The sequence below is a fragment of the Mastacembelus armatus genome, chromosome 22 (assembly GCF_900324485.2).
Source record: "Mastacembelus armatus chromosome 22, fMasArm1.2, whole genome shotgun sequence".
NCBI lineage: Eukaryota > Metazoa > Chordata > Actinopteri > Synbranchiformes > Mastacembelidae > Mastacembelus > Mastacembelus armatus.
The window spans coordinates 19,037,592-19,061,225 of record NC_046654.1 but is presented as its reverse complement, the minus strand read 5'-3'; the positions used below and the strand labels follow the sequence as shown (position 1 = coordinate 19,061,225).

General features: G+C 39.4%; 1 protein-coding gene across 1 annotated transcript in view; it reads right to left on the bottom strand.

The window, feature by feature from the left end:
- nrxn3a (neurexin 3a) overlaps nt 1-22,274 on the bottom strand; it is a 221,435-nt gene extending 199,161 nt beyond the window's left edge. Inside the window, exons 1-2 of the mRNA XM_026306642.1 lie at nt 22,140-22,274; nt 4,799-5,941 (exon numbers count right to left, since the gene is read on the bottom strand). Of these exons, the coding sequence (XP_026162427.1) occupies nt 4,799-5,483 (685 nt within the window). The 5' untranslated portion in view covers nt 5,484-5,941; nt 22,140-22,274. The remainder of the gene's footprint in view (nt 1-4,798; nt 5,942-22,139) is intronic.
- Nucleotides 22,275-23,634: the final 1,360 nt, after the last annotated feature.

The following is a 23,634-nucleotide window of genomic DNA, read 5'->3' as shown; positions in this document are numbered from 1 at the left end:
ACAGAAAACAATACACTGGTTTAAATTTTCTAAGACACTTTTTTAGTAGAAAAGACATATGCAAGGTGGTGTGTCCGATCATGAATAATCATGTGATTCACCTGAGAAGACAAAGACCCGAATAATGAGCAGCATAATGAGCCTTTCAGTCAGGAATGTGGCTGAGAGGGAATTAGTGCAATGCAGATGGAAACGTTTGTCATCTTAGTCGCATTTTTCCTCCAACGAGAAAGTAAATTCTTCTTCGCTGTCTGGAACCATTCAAAATGCTTCTTCACCTGCGTAGCGTGCCATCATCCAAAAGCACAGAAAAAGTGAGTAAATTCTATAATGAAGCTTGACGTTTTATGCCATTTCTCAGGGGTGTGCACATAATTACTTGGTTCACCTCAGATTATTTCAATATGAACAGTGTGGGAACACATTAGCTATAATGAGATGAGACAGGAGAAACCATACCACTCCTTAATTTGATTTGGCTTACATAAAAAGAGAATATTTGGTTGTGACTTGAATTGTTTCATTTAAAAGAAGACATTTCAAGCTTTCTATGCATATATTTCTCATGTCTTTGAATCAAGTATTCGCTGAGATTCAGGTTGTTTTATTTACGTGTCTGTGAAGAGAGATGACAGAGACAGAGAAGACAGAGAGCGGCTAGGACAGCTGCTCCTTCTTGCTGAGATTAAGCCCTTCCTGAACCGCAGTGACCTAGAGAAAGACATTCATGCTTTTACTAGGTCCAGGCTAAACTATTGTAACGCTCTCTATGTCAGCTTTAACCAGGCTAGCATCCATCGTTTGCAACTCGTACAGAATGCTGCAGCTGCAGGATTCAATTTAAGCTTCTGTTATTTATCTTTAGGGGGGCAGTCATGGCCTAATGGATAGGGAGTTGGACTTGTAACCGAGTCTCAGGACAGGCAGGAATTGTCGGTGGGACGGAGTGAATAGCCAGCGCTCTCTCCACCTTCAATAACACTACTGAGGTGAGACCCTTGAGCAAGACACAGGGTGTGTGTTCACTGCTGTGTGTGTGTGCACTTTGGGTGGGTTAAATGCACAGCACAAATTCTTAGTGTGGGTCCCCATATTTGGCCACAAGTCATCTCAGTGGAGATGTAACTTAATGGTTTTTGTTAAGCCAAGGGTGAACTCACCTACTCAGTCTTCCTATCGCAGGTATCTACTAAATTTATTCCTTATTTTAAATACATACTATCATATTCTAAGTTGGGTCACTGATCACGCTCTCGTTTTGAATAATGACAATCCATCTTAGACTGGTTTGACTTGGGACATAAATAACAACATGATCACTTATTTCAAATTTGCTATTAGGCATCATTATGGTTGTCAATATCTCTAGTTTATTATAAAACGTTACATTATTATTATTAATACATTTCACATATTTCTAAGTCAAATTCATGGAATAGTATCACAAGGACACAGCACATGGTACATGTGTGGTGTTGCTTGTCGAAACACATTTATTTTTCAACTTGTATACAGACAAACAATGTCATGCTGTTGATAGTAGTGTAGTGCCCTGAAAACACCTGTATGTGTCATTCTGGATGGCAATTATAAACCATGTATTTTGTCATTGCTTTTGGACGTAATGCTGATTGTGAACTGACCCATGTAACTTGGTGTTCTGGCTGTGCCATATCCTGAATTTGAATGTAAGACAGTTTGTGAAAAAAGTCTCATTATGTAATTACTTTATGTCATTTTTGACACCTTGCAAAATCTGAGTGGCTGCATAGATGAAATCATCTGACTCACAAGGACAGCAAACAGGTCAACAAACAGTTTTTTCCAAAATGTAGTGCTTTAGGGCTAGTAATACTGAAAAATCAGCTCCAGAGCTCTGACTTGCAAGTTTTGGTTGCCAACATGACAAATCACTATAGTTCTTTGGTATTGTAGTTTTGTCCTGGATGTACAAATAAAATAAATTCATGTAGCAAAATAGCATCTCTTTACATGTAAGCGACAAAGACATATGACAGCTACAGGAATTATTGTCTGTAGTAACACTATACTAAACATAGTATAGTGTTACTACAGACAATGTGATATAGTGCACTATGTTCTAAGTAGCGGACTGAGGACAGATTGTATTTTCATTCTAGTCTGTCTGTTCTTTATAGCAGCTTGTCTTTCTCCACATCAGTCTTGCATTATTTTATTATGTTTTAGGAAAAAACTTCAGGAGTTAACATGATGCTCAGGATCTCAACCCTCATGAGCTCCTCCCATGTTCCCAATATAATGCATGGTCATATCTTCGTTTTGCTGACTTTCTGTCATGTCATACTCTCTTCCTGACATATTCTAAAAGCTGGCAATCCACCAGGCCTCAGCCAGGGTCATTAAGCGTGTTATTTATCCCTTAACAGGCAACAATTCAAATTCTCTCATCTCTCAAAGCTGTTTGAATTTTCTGCTTCCACTCACCTATCACTACCTCACACAAGGCAACCAGGCAGACAGGCTGAGAGAGTGAGAGCCAGACATAAATCAACACTGGAAATGGATTCCAGTGGGTGGGGAAGCGAGAACTGTAAGAGGATGATTACCTATGGTGATACATATCAATGTATGTGCTATAATACCAGAACTAACAATGACTGAGAAAACCATATTCAAATACTGAAAAGAATCATTTTAGAAGGTCTTAGATAACATATTAAAACAGTTGTGAATAGAACTTTTAGAGTGCTGTCAGACTGGTGGTAACATTGATTTTTTGTTCTTTTAATTAAATAGTATGTTTTCATCATGTATTTGCTTTGGATATTCATGGTCCCCAGAGAATGATTGATACAGACTTTTGGAAATATTGGTCTCATTCAGCATTTTATGGTGGTGGCAACCTACTATTCAGCTGTCAGAATTTTGTCAAATCTTATTAAAGGTTAAGGAAAACCACCAGTAGTGGCACAACACCACATAGCTCAAACATAATGGCTGATTCCTCACTGAATTAATTCTATGCTTTTAGTAAGTCTGTAAAATATAGTATAGTAATATAATATAGTGCAAAAATATTGTATATTTCTACCCATGGGACCCACCTTGCTAGTAAAAACTACCCATTGAATCACCAAAGCAGCTCAACCACCACCAAGACACAGCAAAGAGGTATAGCCCCGACACCACCCACTCTTTTCCTCTGCTTCATTTCAAACCCTGGCAGAGATAGATAAAAAAAAAAACCCTAATCTTTAAATTCCAGATTCGCTGGCCTTTGTCTGTGTACTGGGGATTAGGGCCAGCCCAAATTGGATGTAAATTCCGTATCTGTTAGAGGTTGAGGAAAGCATTGGGGGAAAACAGAAGAACTAATGTTCAAACAAAATTACCTGTGAGCTGAATTAATTAAATGGAAGAGTTCAGCGACTTTCATCTAAGTGGTATTGATCATCTTATAAGGAGTCTGATTATTGTGTACTCCTCAGCTGTAGGAAGCTGCTGGTTTGGAAAGCCTGAAGAATGTGTTGTGATTGTGAATAATTAAGTACATGATGAGAGTTTCTTTTTTAAAAACAGAGCACAGAAAAAAGCAGAGCTGCCTGGATCCATTTCATGGATTGACTGCATGTTTGCCAGTCACTACAACAAAACCAGGACTATCACATAAAGTTATGCGCTCAGGATTTATTAAATCCAGGTTTGTGCATTAAGTTAGTGAAAGGGCCTTTTCTCTGGCCTGTGAGATCAAAATACATGGGGGAAATGCGTAAAGGGCTTTCTTTTAATAGCAATACATTTTGGTCTGGATACAGCCAGCTGTAGAGCGATTGAAACACAGCTCTGGAAAAATTCTCAGCACAAAAGGATGTGATATAAAACACCTGCCATCTTGTGATTGGGAGAAGAAAAGGGGCTCAGGAGGCTTCATTCTCTCTATAGGCATCCTTATCACTGCCTGCAGGACTGATGCCATTAACCTGCGCTTCTCTGGCTAACCATGCTTAGATTGGCTTTCTGATTTTACAGCTCTCTGCACTCAGTGCACGCACACACGCAGGCACCAAGCAGTCATAGCACTGGTGTTTAACATTCCTGTAACAAATAAATAGTGAAATCAGCCGTATCAGAATGAATGAACGCTGTCAGCGTTAACGCATGGGATTAAAAATTTTAATGCATTAATATTTTTTTAACGCAAATTAATTGTTTGATAAGGTTTAACCCCAATTTCTTGTCATCATTGCAGCGCGGATGGATATCTATCACGGTGTGATAAGGGTAAGTTACAGTGAACACTACACTACTTAATGTCATGGCAGAAGACACAACGCCTGGTCTGCTGAATGGCGGCAGGTTTCGTTCTGTTTCCTTAAACTACTTGTCATGCATTTCTTTATTAGAACACATTTACAGGTATATTCCGGTATTTTAAATTTGTGATTAATTATCAATACTCAGTCCATGATTATGCGATTACATTTTTTAATGTTGACAGCACTAATACATATATACACATACATACACACACACACACGCTGGATCAATGCAGTTCTCCTACAGTGAAAGGTCATTTACAGAATTCTACTTTTTCATAGTTAATCTAGCTTCCAGCTAGCTTTGGTCCTTTATCAAATCAAGCACCCAAGAGCAGCAGTAAACTGTGAGGTAAATTTTGACACTGTCCTCAGTCAAAAATATATAAATAGAATTAAAATCTAATAAAAGTAAAGGTGAAGTGAACGAGCATTTCACAGTTGGAGTCCTGCAAAAATGTACAGTGTGACTTACAGTGAAAGCTTTAAAAGTATGTTACCTTCATTGCAGAAGCGGCCCCTGTAGTCGGTTTTAGAGCAGTCGCACACAGGCTCTCCATCCACCACTGAGCATATACCGCCATTTTCACATGGGTTAATGGTGCACCACCCTTCTGACTCCAGGGGGACCTTGAAGCTTCCCAGGAACAGGGGCTGTGAGATGCCATATTTCAGGTCTGTAATTGTGCCCCTGAAGGGCTGCATATTTCGCACCATAGGCAGTGTGAGTGCCCCATTTCGGATGTCCTGAGGCACTCCACCCAAGAACAGGTCACTGACTATTTTCATGAACTGACGCTGAGGCCGCACCTCATCTGCTTTGGCCTGGCCATCCAGTACAAGCACTGTGCGCAGGTTATACCTGCTCAGAGTGGCAAAGTGCCAGCTGTTGTCATCCACCCTTCTGTCAGACACAACTGTGGTCTCAGCACAATCTATGCTGAAATGCAGCTGGAGTCGGCCCTCCACCACTGACAGCTGCAGAAAGTCACAATAGCCTCCATCATCAAAATATAGCAGCTGCGCCTCTGAGGCCTCTGTCTTGAACTGGAAGCTGAGGTCGCCTCGGGTGCTGGCATCCCAGCGGAGGTAGCGTGCCCACTGACCTGGTGTGCCTAAAAATTCCAGTCCCAGACATGTGCTGAGAAATACTTGCAGTCTGATAGAAAAACCAACAAGATCCATAGCTGCAGAGAATGTATTAATCCAAGATGGGAATTCAGTCAGACTGAAATGTTACAGGGATCCACAGTTTTATCCACAACCTCTTCAGAGATATGTTCAAATAAACATTCCTTATAAAAATATTTGTTAAAGGGAAAAGGGCAGTAGCAGGAGAACAGTCGTTGTTGTTAACAGTCTTAAGGTCAGTCACATCATAAATGGACCAGTAGCCGCAGTGTAGTGGTCGCATGGAGTTCTTATTTTCCTCTGAAGGTTAACTGAGACCACCGTTTGAGTTTCTCTGGGTGTGTGTGTGATTTGTTTTTTGTTTGTTTTTTTACTCTTCGGAACAAATGTTATCAAGACTCATGGTGCAAGGTCTGATGTAATGTACTCTATTAGGATTGATTTCATCCTTCATGTTGTCCTCTGGGAAATGGCGCTGACAAGGAATCCACTGGACTCTCTCAGTTCCATCACTGTCAGAAAAACAGAGGCAGAGGGTTATAATGGCTTAACCTGCATTGATTTGAATAAAACTAGCAATTCAACATGCATCCTGGGGTGCTTTCTTGCATTGGGATTCACCATTGTCTAGAAACCTGTGAACTTTTTGTTTAGACTGACAAGGAATGGCGCAGAAAGTGTCAGCCAAACTATCTTGTATTGTCAAGAAATTCCACCAGCATACCAAGTTTCCTATAAAAGGTGAATCACTAGAGTCCTCACTATAATATTTAGGACCATGTGGAATGTAAGTTCTTCACAAATCCTCATCCATTTTCTCTTGAATTGTGGCTCTCAATGCACTTCAGTTATCATGTGTTATCATTTTTCTGCAAGACTTTTCCATTGGTTCTTTCAGTACTGTAACTACACAACTTTACTTTAATTAGCATTTTATATCAAGGGACTTTTACTTGTGTTTATTTTTATTATTAGAAATATTTAATTAGATTATACTAGAAGTATATTGGCATCAGCCACAAAATATCGACCAATGTAAAATCTTCTCTCCACACGGGTTGCTAAAATCCTCTAAATCCCAGAACTAGGGTGACTTCAATGCCTTTAGAGGGAGTGTCAACCCTGATAGATGGCACAGGTATATGGAATGAGATTTGAGACAATAACTGAACAGAAATTAGGACATTGAAAGTGAATAATTATTTTTTTCTGTTTCAATTATCCACTTTTCATCTTCAGTTTTCCATTTTTCAGTTTCAATTTTCTATTTTTCTGCTTAGTATTATTTCAGTTTTCATTTTTTCAGTTTTAGTTCTGGCACAAAAGTCTTGTGGGGGCAGGGTTACCATGTCCTGCCAACTGTTTAAGGGTAACTCTTGCAGGACTCTGTCCTGATTGGCCAGCTACTTTTGAGTGACTGCTATTGTACTTTGTTCTGAGTGGCCAGCTACCGTCAGGGTTGTGCTGAAAACTGTCTGCCTGGAGACTGATTATGGCCAGCAGGAGCACTCAGTCGGTTAAATGTGACACTGGCTCAGTTGTAGCTGTAATAAAGTTAGAAAATAGACAGCTTGTGAGCCTGAGGTAATACGAAGATATGTCTTTGTAAAGTATTTTTGACAAAATGGTAACTGTATAATTGTAATAGCGGCCAAAGGATGCAGCAATATTCAGTTGCAGCTCCTGGATGGAGACAAACAGTCTGTGATTATCTGCAACATATGCAACAGACTCAGTTTCAGCTAATTCCACAAGCCAAACATTTAACCATATTATTCATGTAAAACTTGTCCATAGTTTAATTAGTTTTCTGCCTTATCAAACCGAGTATCTCCATAGAAAACATCATTCAGTAAGTTTTCCTTGTTTTGCCTGTGTTCTCTCGCTCTACCTCTCTCCACATATAGGGGTGAAAGAGCTATGGTCGAGCGGCTGATTAGGTGCAGCTATACCCAATGATCAATTCTCTGTTCAACTCTCAGTTCCTTAGTTTGCTGATAAATCAATTTTTGTTCTTATTCCGGCTTTCATCGTCTCTGCATTTGGGTCTAAATGGCAAATCCTAATGGAATTTTTTGACCAGATGGACCCCGCAGAGAAAATGAGACAAGCAATAACTGCACAAGGTGCTATGATTGGCCAGTTTGTTGGACCTTCACATGAGACAAGAGACTCTTTGAAAGAGAATGCCAGCAGTATGGGACGCCTCCACATCCACATGGAGCAATTCACTCTTGGACAACCTTTACACATTTCCAGATCAACTGATTCTTGCCCAGCATTGTTTTTGATGGATTCTCCAGTAACTCACACCTCCCCGCCTTGTCTCTCTTGGGAACCTCACATACCAATTCCAGCCAGATATTCAGGGAAATTGGAGGTTGTAATCAATTTCTATACCAGTGCAAGTTAGCGTTCGACCAACAACCCATCACATACTCTTCTAAGTCCAAAGTTGCAATTGTCATGAGTCTGCTCTCAGATATGGCAGCCATTTGGGTACTTGCATTAACTGAGTCCAAATCCCAAATTTTTGATTTGATTGAGTTGTTTTCAGCAGAATTACACAAGGTATTTGATTTTCCAGTGAGGATTCTGAATTAAGCAGGCACAGCTTTTGTCATTAAAACAAGGTTCCAATTCTGTTGCAACTTACTCCATTAATTTCTGTATTTTAGCCGCTAAAAGTGGGTGGAACAAGGCTCTGAGAGGAGCTTTTCTGAGAGGTTTAAGAAAGGAACTCAAAGATAAAGTAGCGATTAGAGAAGACTGCAGTCCTCTTGAGCAATCTGACACAACCTCTAGATAACTTCACCTGGACGACTGAGAATCTTCAGACATCTCTCAGCACTCCTCTTGAGCAACTTATTACTCTGTTTACATTAGATAATAGATTCTGAGAGAGGCATAGGGAGAAAAGAGATCTTACAATATGGTCAGCTATTCGGGAATGACACAAGCCAGCTATTCCTGCATTAAACAATTTTTTTTGTACACCTGCTCTTCCTTCTACTCAGGAGGATGTGCCCATGCAGCCTGGGGAGTACAAGACTCAAACCTGAGGAATGACAGTGTCTATATTACCGAGATCTAGGACACTACAAAGTGAAGTGTCCACAGCTGTTAAAAGAACAAGCTCACTAATTGCTGAGGGGAAATTAGTGAGTAACGCTGCAAAAGACCCCACAGTTATAAGACGTGTAGACATGGAAGGTAATGTGACTTTCTCTCAGTCTTGTGTCAACAGAAGACTTTTAGTCGATTCAGGAGCGGATGATAAGTTTATTGACTGGGCTTTTATTAAGGAACATATTCACCCCTTAGAACCTTTACCTTCAAACACAGAACTGCTTTTGTTAGGACAAGTAACCAATCACACTGTGCCCATATTTTTATTGGTTTCAGAAAATCACCATTAAAAGATCTCTCCATTTGTATTAGAGACTCCCTCATTTCCTCTAGTTTTAGGATTACCTTGGCTTCAGCTACACAAACCACATATTAACTGGTCAACTTTAACAATAGATAACTGAAGTGTTTATTGTTCAAGATCAGCTAAACCCCCAGCAGTTATTGAGAATTTCACCCCTCCTGAAGAGACTGATCTTTCTGCAGTTCCTACAGAATATCATGATTTGCAACAAGTTTTCAGTAAAGACAAAGCTCAGACCATGCCTCTTCACCGGCCATATGCTTGTGGAATTGGACTGTGCCCTGGAACGCCTCTTCCTACTAGCAGACTGTATGTTCTTTCTAAATCCAAGAGAAGCAATGGAAAAATGTATTATGGATTCCCTTGCCGCTGAGTTCATCAGACCATCTTCTTCTTGGGTGGGTGCAGATTTACTAACTGGAGTTATGTAATACCATCTGGTGCGCATCAGAGATGAGTGGAAGATGACACCTTTAGAACACTTTGAATACCTAGTTATGCCTTTTGGACTGTGTAGCGCTCCTGCTATATTTCATTGATAAATAGTGAGAGACATGTTAAATAAGTTTGTTTTTGTTTACCTAGATGATATTTTCCAGCAACTAGGTGAGGCAAAGAACAGGTCTATACACACCTGCCACTAATGACTGAATAGGATCAGGTGAGGCCAATCACCTACTTGCCAGAGAAGACACTTACTCACACACAAAGAGAGGGAGAGAGACAAGGGTGGAGACAACCAATGCAGAACAAGCACAGGTGAAACTAATCAACGTAATAGAACATAAAACTACCTGGGATAAACCCAGGTGACACAGGAACCCAGAGCAAAATAAAAATGCAAAACTACGAAGTCTATGACCGGGGCCATGACAGGAGCATGTTCAACATTTACGTTGCGTTTTACAGAGACGGAGAACCAAAATAAAGCCAGAGAATTGTGAATTTCATGTTTTTAGTGGGGTATGTGGTGGAGAAGGGGCAACTGAAAGCTGTTCCTGCCAAGATCCAGGCAGTGGCCCACTCTCAAAACAAGGAAGCAACTTCAATGCTTCCAAGGCTTTTCTAATTTCTACTGCAAGTTCATATGTAACTATCGTAAAGTTGCTACACCCTTAACCAAATTGACTTCTGCCAAAGTGTTGTACAAATGCACACCTGAGGTTTAGTCTGCCTTTCTGAAACTCAAAAGACCGTTCACCTCAGCACCGGTTTTATGTCGTCCAGAGCCTTCTCTCCAGTTCCACAGGGAGGTGGAACTCTTCAAACTCAGGAATCTGAACAGTTTTGTCCCTATGTTTCAAATAGGACCAAAAGATCCATCCTTGCACATTCTTCTCTTGCCAGCTAAACCCAGCAGAGAGGAATTATGATGTGGGCAACAGAGAGTTGTTAGCCACAATGATCTGTCAAAAATCTGTTTAAGCCTCTCTGAAACAACCGCTACATAATGAATGACCAGGTTTTTCCTCCGTGGCTCTGGAGTCACAGCTGTGTCTTTTGTTTTCTTGCCTGATGTGGATGTTGCCTTGTTAAAAACCCACTTAGGGTAGCCACAGGTTTTGAGGGCTATCTTCAAATGTGTGTCCTGTCTCTTTGCCTCCATAGAGGTAAGAATATGAAACAGTAGCTACAGCAGAAAGAAATCAACATATGTCACAGACAAATGTAGATAATCACAGACTATTTGTGATCTCCACCCAGGAGCTACGACTGAAGAATGCAAACTTAAATGCTGCTTCCTTTGGCCACTACTACGATTATTCAGTTATTTTTTTTGTCAAAAATGCAAGTTTTGCAAAGACACACCTTTGTATTACCTCAGGCATGCACCCAGTGTCTATTTTCTAACGTTATAATAGTTGAATGCAGAGAAAAACCAGGCCAGCATCACATTTAACAGTAGCTGGGCAGTAAGAACAAAGTACAATAATAGTCGCTCAAAAGTAGCTGGCCACAGTCCTGCAAAAATCATATTAGCTGGCTGACAAATTTATTTGTATAGCACATTTACAACAACCAATGCTGCCCAAAGGGTGTACAGTCAAGTAAAATAAAATAAAAATAGAAAGGAAATTTAAAAATACATATGTATATAATACTGAATAATAATAAACATAATGAAAAGATGTAAAATTAATAAAACTTTAAAGGTACAGCTCAACTTGTATTAAAACGCCAGTGCAAAGAGATGGGTTTTTAGAGAAGATGTAAAACCATTTAGAGATTCGGCCATTCAGGGGTAGAGGTAGGTAAATCTCCTCTTGTTTTTAGCTGTGTTCTAGGCACATCCAAGAGGAGCTGATTTGTTGACCTTAACGTTCTGGAAGGAACATGTAGAGACAACAGTTAGATCAGGTACAAGGGGCCCAGACCATTTAAACCTTTAAAAACAATCAATAAAATCATAGTGAATCCTGTAACTGACAGGGAGGCCAATACAGGTATGATATGTTCATATTTCCTGGTACCTGTGAGCAGATGCATTCTGGACCATCTGCAGTCGATTTAAATTGGACTGGTCCAAACCATAATACCAAAAATTACAGTAGTCCAAACGAGAGGTTATTAACGTGTGAATGACTCTCTCGAATTTATTCAAAAGGAAGGTAAGATTTTACCTTGCTTAAAAGACGCAATTGATAAAAGCCTGTTTACGATCACACCAAGATTCTTGACCAATGACCCTAGGGAGCTAGTGAACCAAGGACACTACCATCTAGAGAACTAGAGTTACCAAATATAACAATTTCTGTTTTCTTTTTATTTAGGTTCAAAGAGTTTTGTACCAATTGTACCATTTTTAACATCCTGTAGGCAATTCTGCAAGGTTTGGATGGAGCCAGAGGATGATTTTAGCAGCAGATAGACTTGCAGGTCATCTGCAAAGCAATGAAAGGGTATTTTATGTTTATTAAAAATAAATCCCAGTGGCAACATATACAAAGAAAAGAGGACAGGATCTAAGATGGATCCTTGAGGAAACCTGTAAGGGAATGGAGCCATTCTGAGGAGTGTTGGCCTAGATGAACAGAGAAGGACCTGCCTGTAAGATAAGAACAAACCATTTCAGGACTGTATCTTTAATGCCTGCATACTGTTCGAGGGGGGTCAGCAGTATCTGGTGGCTAACTGTATCAAAGGCCACAGTTACATCTAAAAGCACTTAATGTAGCAGAACGGCCAGAGTCAACTATTAAAACGAGGTCATTAAAAACACGTAAGAGTGCTGTTTCTGTGCTATGAAAAGACTTAATGCCAGATTGAAATTTTTCCCAAATTCCATTTACATTGGTCTATAGTTAGAAAGATCCAGATTGTGTTTTTTAAGTAGGGGCTGTATAGCAGAGTGTTTAAAGGCACCTGGAACACAGCTTGAAATAAGAGAAGCATTTATAAGTTTCACTAAACAAGGCCCAACCACATTAATGACATTTTTCAAACGTTTCGGGGGAAAAGTGTCAAGTAGGCAATCAGAGGGTCTTATTGTAGCTGGACCACTTTGGATAATTTGGTGAAAGAAACCATCTCAGACTGATCAAAGACAGCAGAGCACACAGGATTATCAACAGCTTCAACATTTCACAGCAAGAAAGTTGAGGTGCTAATGGCCGAAATTTGGTCCACAAAGAAACTTTTCACACAGCACATCTGAAGGCACAACACCAGAAGACTCTACAGGATTAACAAGGCGATTCAACACATTTAAAAAGGACCTGAGGCTTGTGACACTTCCTGAACACGAAGTTACACATGTACTATGCTTATGCGGTCTTTATGGCTTTTTGGTAAATGCATAAGCAGTTTCTAAGTATCCCTAGGGACAACTGAAGTTTGTTCTTTTTCCATTTCCTCTCAGCGCGCCTACATTCGCGTCTGAGCACACAAATGGTATCATTAATCCATGGCTCTGACGCAGGCTTGGAGCGCCTTATTGTAATGGTGCTACTAAGTCCAAAATAGTGTTTCAAGTAGAGTAAAAGAGGTTAGTCATTTCATCTGCACTCGAGCAGCAAGAGTCAAGACAGTACTGCAGTCACAGCAGTTTTAAAAGTCTCAGAAAACTGGTCCTCAGTCAGGGGGCCGAGTGTGCGCCAACGGCGAGACATAACGCATGTTTTTTTTTTTTCTTGGAGCAGGGCGGACTAAACATAAACAGGACAGGCAGATGGTCAGACATTTGTGTAGTATATATCTCTTCAATACAGACATCCAAACCACAACACCATGTCTAGAGCGTGTCCCTTTTCGTGGAAAGGACCAGTTCCTTACTGTGTAAGGTTAAAAGAATAAATAAGGTTTAAGAAGTCTTGTGATCAGAACGGTGCTTAAGCAGAGTGTCTCGTGACAGTTTTAAGAAGTGACTGTTGATCATAGACAAAAACAGCTGAGACAGTAGGGCCGGAACATAAAATGACAAACAATAAGCTGAGCAGAGCTGACAGGCAGAGCGCCGTGCACACTGCTGGCATCATCTTATCCACCACACGCCAATGAGGACATGGTCCTGTAACACTGCCTCCATGAGACTTTTGTGCCAGACCTGAAACTGAAAAAAAAAAAAAACTTGGGGGGGAAAAAAAAAAAAAAAAAAAAAAAAAAAAAAAAAAAAAAAAAGAACAAGAAAAACTAAACTGAAAAATGGAAAATTGAAACTGAAAATGTTTTAATTGAAAAAAAATTAGACTTAGGTAATTTATTACTGTACTGTTGCCAATTTTAATTAAAACTGTATTCTCCCCTCCTCCACAAAGGCTGTCTACAGTAGGACAGAAGAGTAGATACATTAAAGATACCGTAACTACCCAAATGCCGTAACTACCAAAGCAATATGATACGTTTCACTCCCAGTTCTGCTGCACAATTCAACACAATTTGGTTCAACATAATGCGATATGATACAATGTGATGCAATTCAAATCAATGCAAGGGATGACACAATGCAACATCTTGATTTTGATTATTTATTAACCAAATAGTGTGAATAAACCATTAACAAATAGGTTTTATTCACAAGCCCTGTGGAACTGTTCTGTCTAAAGTTTTAGTACAGTTACAGTACACATTTATAATCAGAGCTCAAACAGAAGCTGAAGATTAACAATAATAAAATAGTGCTAAGTAGTAAGCAGCAGAACATAATTCTATATAATGAACCATTAAAAAATAAAATTACCTTTCACAGAGGTCCTTCCTAAATGCTCCTTAAAATAGATAATAAAAGACATGGTAGAGGCAGCCTCTGCCGTCTTTTTTGTTATAAGTGACAGCCAATGGCATTTGAGTGCTAACATGACATAACATATCTAACATAACATTGGAGCAAGGCTCCAAGATTTTCATACTTCTTCACTGTCTCTGCCAGCTGTTTCTTAAAACTAACCATTTCTATGGCAACCACCAGCAGAAAACACAGGAATGACATTTACTCTTTCTGCATTAACCATGCCCACTTCAAATTGCTGATTAATCACACAGTAGTTGTCAGATATCACACGAAAAAAAATCTGCCCAGATGATGTGTCAAGAACAAGCTGCAAGACAGGCCTTAAATTTGAGATTCCATACCAGCTTTTCCTCAGACTGATGAAGCTACTTGGATGAGTAGTGAAACGTTTCGACCTTGAAAACCTAAAAGTCCAGTTGCTATGACTCAACCTCTAGATAATTTCACCTGGATGACTGAGAATCTTCAAAGACATAGCTCCCATGAGTTTTCAGACCTCTGCTCTACTGTTATGAGAAGAGATAGTCTTATGTTTGCAAAAGAAAGCAATCCTGACAGGGAGCAACAGGTTTTGACATGAGAATTGCTTGGCAATACTGCAACATTTGTGATAAATGTGTCAATGCAAGATTAGGTTACATCATGTACTTTCATTAATGAGATTATAAGCAAATAACCAAGAGGATTCTAACTAATCAGCAATTTTACTTTGAAATTGGTAAAAAGAAAAAAAAATGCTGTTTACAGAAGAACTGCCTCTGTGTTTGATACTGATTTGTTAAATACTTATATCATTGAGGTTTTAATACATTATACATGTTGTGCAACATTAGCAAAAGGGTAAAATGTCATTAGAAAGGTAACCATCATGTCACTGAAACTGTATTTCAGAGTTTTTCTGATTTCTGTTTAAAATATTCATCTGGATTGCAAAACATAAAAAAATGGTAAATCTGAACAAGTCAGGAAATAATATTTCTTCGAATAACGTACACTTACATAATTCCAGTGTTTCATCAGGTAATGAGCTTGAGGATTCCTGTGCCAAACTTTATCTTCATGCAATAACAAAGATGTAATGATAGTATTTGTGTATCTTGTTGACAGATGGTAAAAAAAATGGTAACAGGTGAAGATGACCTAACATAGAAGGTTCTCTAACATATGCAAGGTAACTTTGTGTTATATCTAATCAATCTGTTCTTTTGCCATTATATGCAAAGAACAGATCTCATCTGATGCAAGTTATACCTTCACTAACTGATTTTTTTGTTTTTGTTTAGGGTTGGGTTTTTTTGGCCATTTGGGGGCAGCAAACATGAGTGAACTGAAGGTTAGCATTTAATTGCTTTTAAACTTACTATGGGAAAAACATTATCAACACTTGTTATTTACATATCCAGTAGTTAGGAAGCAATATTATACCTGAACAACAAGGTACATCAGGCATGTCATGTACGTCCCTACCTTAGAATATGACCCACAGGATCTTCTAGTGGAACACATAACAGACCTTTGTCATCATGGTAACAATATTATGCTCCATATAACTATTCTGCCAGCAAACATGCCAGCCGTTCATTGGCATGGAAACAATCAAAAACAATGTGTTAGACTTTTGTGCTGCTCTCTTTATTGACCCCTCGGAAATATATCTGATTTTGCTGAGTTGTACCATCAGCAGTGAGGTACCACAGGGGTCTAATCTGGGTGATTACTACATTAGACAAAAATAAGTCCTAATTATTACATAAATGCATCTGCATGTTTTTATGCAGGCAATACAGTCTGTCTTTGATGCCTTAAATACTGGTAAGACCAAGTACATAGTATTCTCCACATCTACCAGTAAATCACATGGTAACTATATTACTCTTGCTAAGCATACAACTCTGACATGGCAGCAAGACTCATATTCAGTGTTTGCTCCATGATAATAACAATAATAAACAGGAAAACCACGCAATAAATCCTGCTAATTCACTGACTGTCAGTATAAGACACACACCGTCAAAATATGAATGTGCAACATGAGGTTAAATGGTGTTTCCAGCCAAAGCATTAGTGAACACAGCAACAAACAAGGCTTTAATATTAGACTTGACAATAAAATGTATGTGTAACTAATATACCTTGCATGGCAGCAAGTCTTTATTAGTATATTGTGATGACTCTATATTAATCTGTTGTGCTGTGACATTCTGGTGTGATGTGGAAAAGGAAAACATATGAATTTATTTAAAACATGTTCATTACAAATAATCACCATTTTACATGTTCATGTGTTTTTTTCTTTCTTGATTTACCTCATGTCAAACAAAAATTTCAAATGTTGCCTTTGTAAACACTTTCTTTCAAAAGGTTTTAGGTTTTGTTTTATAAACACCGACACAAAGAGTCACCAACCAGTAAAATAAAAGCTCCTGTCATAAAAGCATGAACAGTCATTCATTACTCAGGCAGAGAAGAACTCAATTAAAATATTTAACTATTTTGCCTGTTTTTAAATCAGGCTCCTTCAGATACACACACTGCAGAGATGTATGAAGGCTTAGCTAATATTTTATAAATGTGAGGAATGTAGTGCAATCAAGGTAAATATGTAAAATTGTCGTAAATTTCTGGAGACTACTATTAATTTTCAACTTTAACTTTAAATTAAGAAAAAAACTTTAAAAAAAGGATATGTTTTTGGGCTGTCATCGTTAACACATGCGATTAATCTAAACATTTTAAAAGCATTAATATTATTTTTTTAACGCAAATTAATAATTTGATAAGGTTTGACCCCAACTTCTTGTCGTCATCACAGTGCAGATGGATGTCTATTGTGTGATAAGGGTAAGTTACACCGAACGCTATGCTAGTTAATGTGATGGCAGAAGACACGACGCCTGGTCTGCTGAACAGCAAGGTTTGTTATAAAAAGCTTCCAGATGGAAGTTTGGATCTGTTTCCATGAACTAGTTTGTTATGTATTTCTTTATTTCAACACATTTACAGGGAAATCTGAGTATTTTAAAATGGACTGTGATTAATCGCAATAAAAAAAAATTTAATTGACTGACAGCAATAATATATTTTTAATCATGTATTTTTCTTTATTATGAGCTGTTATTAAACCTTAACAGGGCCTTCTTTCCAGTGCCTCAGGCTTAGATCTATACATAGTGAGCTGGTTATCGACCTTTAATTAAATGAGAGATAATTAGCCAACCAGTGCTGCCCACTTCTGACACCAGAGGCTTCTCCTTGTGAACTGTATTATGTATCAAGAATAGGCCAATGTTTATTATTATTAAATATATTATATTTTATTATAATTTATTTTGGAGCAGTGTTTGGTTATGTTGGATTTTTGATTTTTAATTAAAAACTAATCAGCAACTTTGTTTTTACTAGAGCTTAGCCTGTCACATATTTACATTCTGGCTTTATTGCCAATATCCAAACATATTTCTTTATTTTGTCACCCACTGGAAATAGCCTATTAAAATGCAGCACAATTCAATTATTTAAAAGAGGTTGATACTATTTTTTAGATGTTAATTTTCCATTTAACAATTGTGCTCAATTAAACAGACTATTTGTTATGGTTCTATTTCTTTGGTTGGTTCATTTATTTATTGAACATCTAAAATAGTCATCATATGGAGTGGCAAGAATTTCTGCAGCATCAGTTCCAAAAAGGCCTTTATAATCTCATATGTCTTTACTACAGGCCTATTTGGTTATTGGTATCAGCTAATCAGAGATGAATGATATGCCCAAGCTTTTGTCCTGCTGTACATTCACATGTAAGAATATAAATATTCTACACTAGTGTTTACAAATGCTGACTTGTTCTGGCATCGGTTTCAATTTATGTCGATTGTGTGTGTGTGTGTCTTTTGTTGCAGTGTGGTGAGCATCAGGGGTTAAAAGGCTAAACGGCATGGATCATTGTTCCCAGTGAAAGGCTCCTTTCACGAACCCCACAGGGATAAGTCCACATACACACAGTGACAAAAGGAAGCAGCACTCTGGATCTTATTAACAACCACAAAGACTAGGATGGCAGGGTGGGTGGGTGAGTGGGTGGGTGAGTGGGTGGGTGTGTGTGTGTGTGTGTGTGTGTGTGTGCGCGTGTATAAAAGCAAAGAAAAGCAGCTCACCGATAGGCCTCTTGTGTTTAAACTGATACTACTTGCCAGTAATTTTACAGCAGGTGCTTTGATCACACACACACGTCGAACAAAAACTCACATGCGGCAATGCCGTCCAGACACAGTGACAAAATGTCCTCCACAGCTTGCCGATAACATCTCAAAAGGACAGGCTGCAATTTTTTCAGATTTGCTCATATCGCTCAAGGTGAGGCCTTTTAAATATGCACACAGACACCGATGCTGTCCTTTACATCTCACAGCAAATTTAAAGAAGTGGCATTTTCATTTGTCTGTCTTTTCTGCTGCAGTGGTACACTGAAATCATTTGACCAAGACATGGAACCTGACAGTGGAGGGAAGAGGATAGACAGCAAAAGGAAAACAGGAATGGAAACAGAGACAGAGGGAGGGACGTTTCACCTCATCCACTCCTACTCATGCATCTCATAAAACAGCCCAACACTATTCTTCCTCGCCACAAAGCTCTGTAGGTACACAGAACAACACTAACCCACCACTGTTTTAGGCTTTGTATAAAAAAGGTACATCATCACATTGATTGAATCAGAAAAATCCATTGCTGTCAGTAAGGAGTCCTGCTCACTCATTTTCAACAGTCAAGTCTCCAGTGGTCTCACATGCTCAGAGATGCAGAATACGGTCTGATGGTCACCCAAAAACCAATGGCAAACAAAAGTGGATTAAGCAGTGTTGTTATCCAGTTACTCTGCAGGCAGGACACGCCTTCTCTGGGCTCTGTGGTTCTGCTGCAGCACCCTTCATGGCATTACATCACTCACTCAGAGAGCACCCAGCACCCCACTAATGCCTGCATATACACCACACAGACACACGCAAGTGATGCCTGCACTATACAGACATCTGTTTATACATCACACCAATGTCAGAGTACAGATCACACACATGCACAAATGACAATCCTACACACAACACCAATGAGCATACGCACACATGCACAAATGACTGCAGACACGAAAAAATATTACTCATGCTTGCAAACAACCAAAATCTGGATCCACACCTCTCCAGCAGCTGTACACACAGACACATCACTAAACACAATCCACCAGTGTACACACCCACCAATACCTTACCTTTTGCTTTACAACCAGCCGCAGTTTGAGTAACGCGACACTCATTCTGACATGGACTTTTTTATGACAGATTTGTTTTCTGTGTAATATATATATATATATATATATATATACACACACACACACACACACTCCACCATATTTTTTTGTTGCCATTTTGCATGTTGAAACTGCTTTAATTTGTACGTGCAGAACTTAAAAGATTTAAGAAATTGCACTTATAATTTCTATTTGATTTACATTTCCATACAACAGATAATTTAGATTAGGAATAAATAATAGCAATATATAATATTTTATGGTCCGGTAATGTCACACACTACTGCACCTGAAGGAAAAAAAAAAAAAAAAACCCCGACACGACAGCGTGGGGGTAGATATGGGGGGGGGTTACCGTCTGAACGCAGAAAAATGACCAAATTAAAGAAAAGACAATAGTCTAAAACCCTGCGTAATATTTGACTATCCCAGCCGAGGGGCATTAGTGTTACCTTGAGAGCCCTTGGCTTTTTGCGCTTGATTTGTCAGAGCAGTTAATCGGCTGGCAACCAAAACCAAAAAAGCAGGACAGCCAAATTACCCCAAACAGCCTCCATCCAAAGTAAAAATAGGGGGGAAAGAAAACTAATAATAATTCAACGGGGACGCGCATGTAGGGGACAGTGCGCTCACAGTGGATGTATTATATAAAATAGCATCGCCTCTCAGTATCAAGGCTGAATAACTATTAACACACCTACAATCATATTTCATCTAGACTCTTTGCTTTAATTCTAGATTCTAATTTTGCAATGCAGTAAAACGATTTTAAAGAGCTAACAATCGCTTGGATCAATCAAAAGAAAAAAAAAGCTCTTCTTGCACATAAAGTATGCGATAAACCAGAACAGTTTCTTGTGCTTTGATGTCGGAAATGGTTATTCTAAGCAGTTTCGGATAAGGTAATAAAACACCTTTGGGCCCTTTGCAGAGTAAAGAGACGCATTCTCTGGCTGGGTCACGCCCATTCTCAAGCCCGTTTTCAGAAAACAACTGATTAGGAATTCCCCTTGCACAAAGGCACAAGAATCATCTAATCCTATTAACTCTTCCAATCCGACACATGGAAATGTCTGCTGCGATGATGAAAAAGACTAATTGTCATCCTCCCGTCTCTGTGAATTCTCATCAATTTATACTGGACTGTTACATTACTTCAAACTGAAGCTGCTGATCATTTTCAGACAAGGGTGTAGACAGGAACACCACACTGAGGCCTGGACACCTTGCGCCAGCCTAGTAGATCTCTCTGGCGCCGTATAAGGCCTCGTACATTCTCTTGTAATAAAAACAACCAAATTTGCTTTGTAAATTGGGTATCCTGCATTTGTTGCAGTGTAAATGGCAGACTGAGAGAAAAAGTACTTCTCCTTTAAATGAAAAATCTATTCGGTAAATAGATGTGAGGTTGATCAAAGCAGGCCTAGATTGTGGCTTTCTAAATGTGGACTGATGAGGTGGGAAAAAAAGCAGCAGGAAATGCAGTTTATTGGGAGCAAAGCAGTCAAATTTCAGCAAACCGCCCTGCTGTCCCTGCAGACGCCATTTGATCCACTGTGGGGAACAGAAATAATCCAAAACATCCCAATCATCATTTTTGCTAAAATCATATTTTTTCCCCCGCGCGTAAACGTTCCAGCGTCACCTTATAAAAATTACTGAGAGATTGCTTTTATTTATTTCGATATGTTTAGCTAATTCAGTATGAAAATCTAATATTTAGATGGCTATTATTTATTTCGGTGGCTTGTTTTTTTACCCGATTGATGTAATATCAGGGCTTTTATGAAATGCTACGATTCTCTTCGTTTAATTTATCTAATAATAGTGTGAGGAGAACAGCAGCCAGCTTCTGGCTTTCTGGGTGCAGACGGATAACGCAGGAATGTAGTGGTGGTCATTGCATGGCGAGGAGGCGTGCAGCCTGCTGGTGCGTGCTGTCCATCTCTGTAAACACAGAAGGTCATGTACCAAACTGTATGTCACGCTGACGCTCGAATTAGGCTTCATCAAAAATGTGCAAGTGGCTTGTAAGCGAAGAATCTGTCGTGTTTGTTTGGCGGACGAGGACGTGCACAGCGTCAGGGGGTACATTCATTTGACATTTTAACGTGAAGCTGCAGACGAGAACAATGCGCGGACACCGGACACCTGGCGTTCACATTATGTATTATTCATCATCATCATCCTAAAAACAAGGTGCAGGAAATCCAGCAGGTCGCGGTTTAAGTTTTCTTTCTTATTATTATTTTGGGATTGATGCTCTTTGTGTTTAAAACACCAGAGTGATTAAAATGCCGCATGGCCGTATTTGCAAAATATATATACATATAATAAAAAATAATTTTTGATAAGTAGCCTAGAGAACGCCTCAGGGCAGAGTAGAGGACGTGTGTAATACTATACCCGGCTGTCACGGTGCCTCTGTTCCACCGGGGGAATTTAGAGGCCAACATAGGAGAAAAAAAAATCATATTCTGAATCACACAAACCTCTGTTCCTTCAAGGAGACTCACACCTGTTCCGGTTCGCCACATTCACCGTTCCGGTGTGCACAAAGTGGAAGTCCAGAAAAACCGGCAATTTCCGCGATACCTGTCCGTCAGTGCTTGGAAACTCGAGCCTTTTGGCCTCATATTTCCTCTAGAACCTGCTCCTGTTTCTGCACCACATCATTCAATTCTGTAGTTTTTTTCTACACTGACAAGCAAAATGAACAGGTTCGAGTAAAAAGATGACGCTACTGACCTTAGGTAAACAGACAACTAAGAGTGTCCAATTGCTAAAATCCAGCTGTAAACTCCACAGAGTCGTAGTTCTTAAAATCCAGGTTTCTGTTAAAAGCAGCCGTGTTTCCGCCGCTCACAATAGTAGTGCGGAGCCGCAGGGCGGTGAGCACCAGGCGGTACTGGGCTGGGTTTATCGTCTCTCACAGGTGCGTCGACCACGATGCATCATGCGCACAACAGTCGCTGTTAGTTCGGTGTGACCAGTAGCGGCTGCAGGCAAGAGGCGCACGCGCATACACATACACAAATGCGCACAGGCGCGCCACTCGAGTCCGCCCTCTACTCAGCACCAGCACACGCCATTTAAAGGCATACAGGCGGCAAGCGGGGCCGACAAACGCACACACCCACCGTTGCTGGACGTATGCCTCAGTGCGTCTTAGGCTCTTATTAAATAAACACAGTTCCCATGATTTGCGCATAATGGTCAGTAGGTTTGGTAGTTCACGCACTCCAATTTATCACAGTGGTTCAGTTGTATCCACAGCCTGCTTTTACGTCATGCGTTTATGGTCACTATTTGTGAAGTTTCCATGTGTGGCATAGGAACAGAGAAGGGGGAACCACAGCCCCGCTTGTTGGTAATCAGCAGTGGGTAGGACAGGGATAATTTTAAAACAGGCAGGGCAGTGGCCCTCCACAACTGGAATTGCCCTGCAGTGATTAACATATGTTAGAAAGCAGAAACTATTTAATTCACACATATAAAGTCCAACATAGTGCAACCTCTGTTAACGAAACATTGTGAACATTAAACCTCCTAAAAGCCATTTGGACAAAAGGACTATTAGGGTGGAAAGTAGAATCACCTCTAACGATAATAATGTGATAATGGTAATAATATGCAGTCATATTCTAAGCACACATCATGTAAAATGTAGTAAAGTGTGAAACAAAAGTGTTAAAATTGTAAAAATGATTAACATTTAATAAAATAAAAAACATTACAAATAACAAATTTAATTGAATGAATAAACATGTATTAATATTGTTATTATTCTTATTATTAATGGTTTTCAGAAAACCCATACAGAAAACTGATATAAATTTTTGGGTTAATCCTGGGTTGGTTTTCAGCCCTTCATTTCCTCTGATCAGACTCCCAACCTCAACAACAACACAGGTCCTTCACTACCTTCTCAGATTATTCAGCTGAACCCGAAATATTGACTTCTTCATTCCACAACACCTTCTTCCTTGTCAGAACTCAGCACCTACATTACCCACAATGCAACTCAACCCCCAGTGGGTGTCGTGGAGATTCAGGTGTGTTAGGCTGGCAGTCTGCAGCAGCTTGTTTCAAGGTGTGATCAGGTGTGATAACACTGCTTCGTCTGGACTGAACAAAATGCTTTATACATTTTTTATGCAGCCTATTATTCTTGATTCACTTGTCAATACTTGACAATGTCATTGAAATACTCCGATCCACATGGATAATTCCAGGTGTGGTT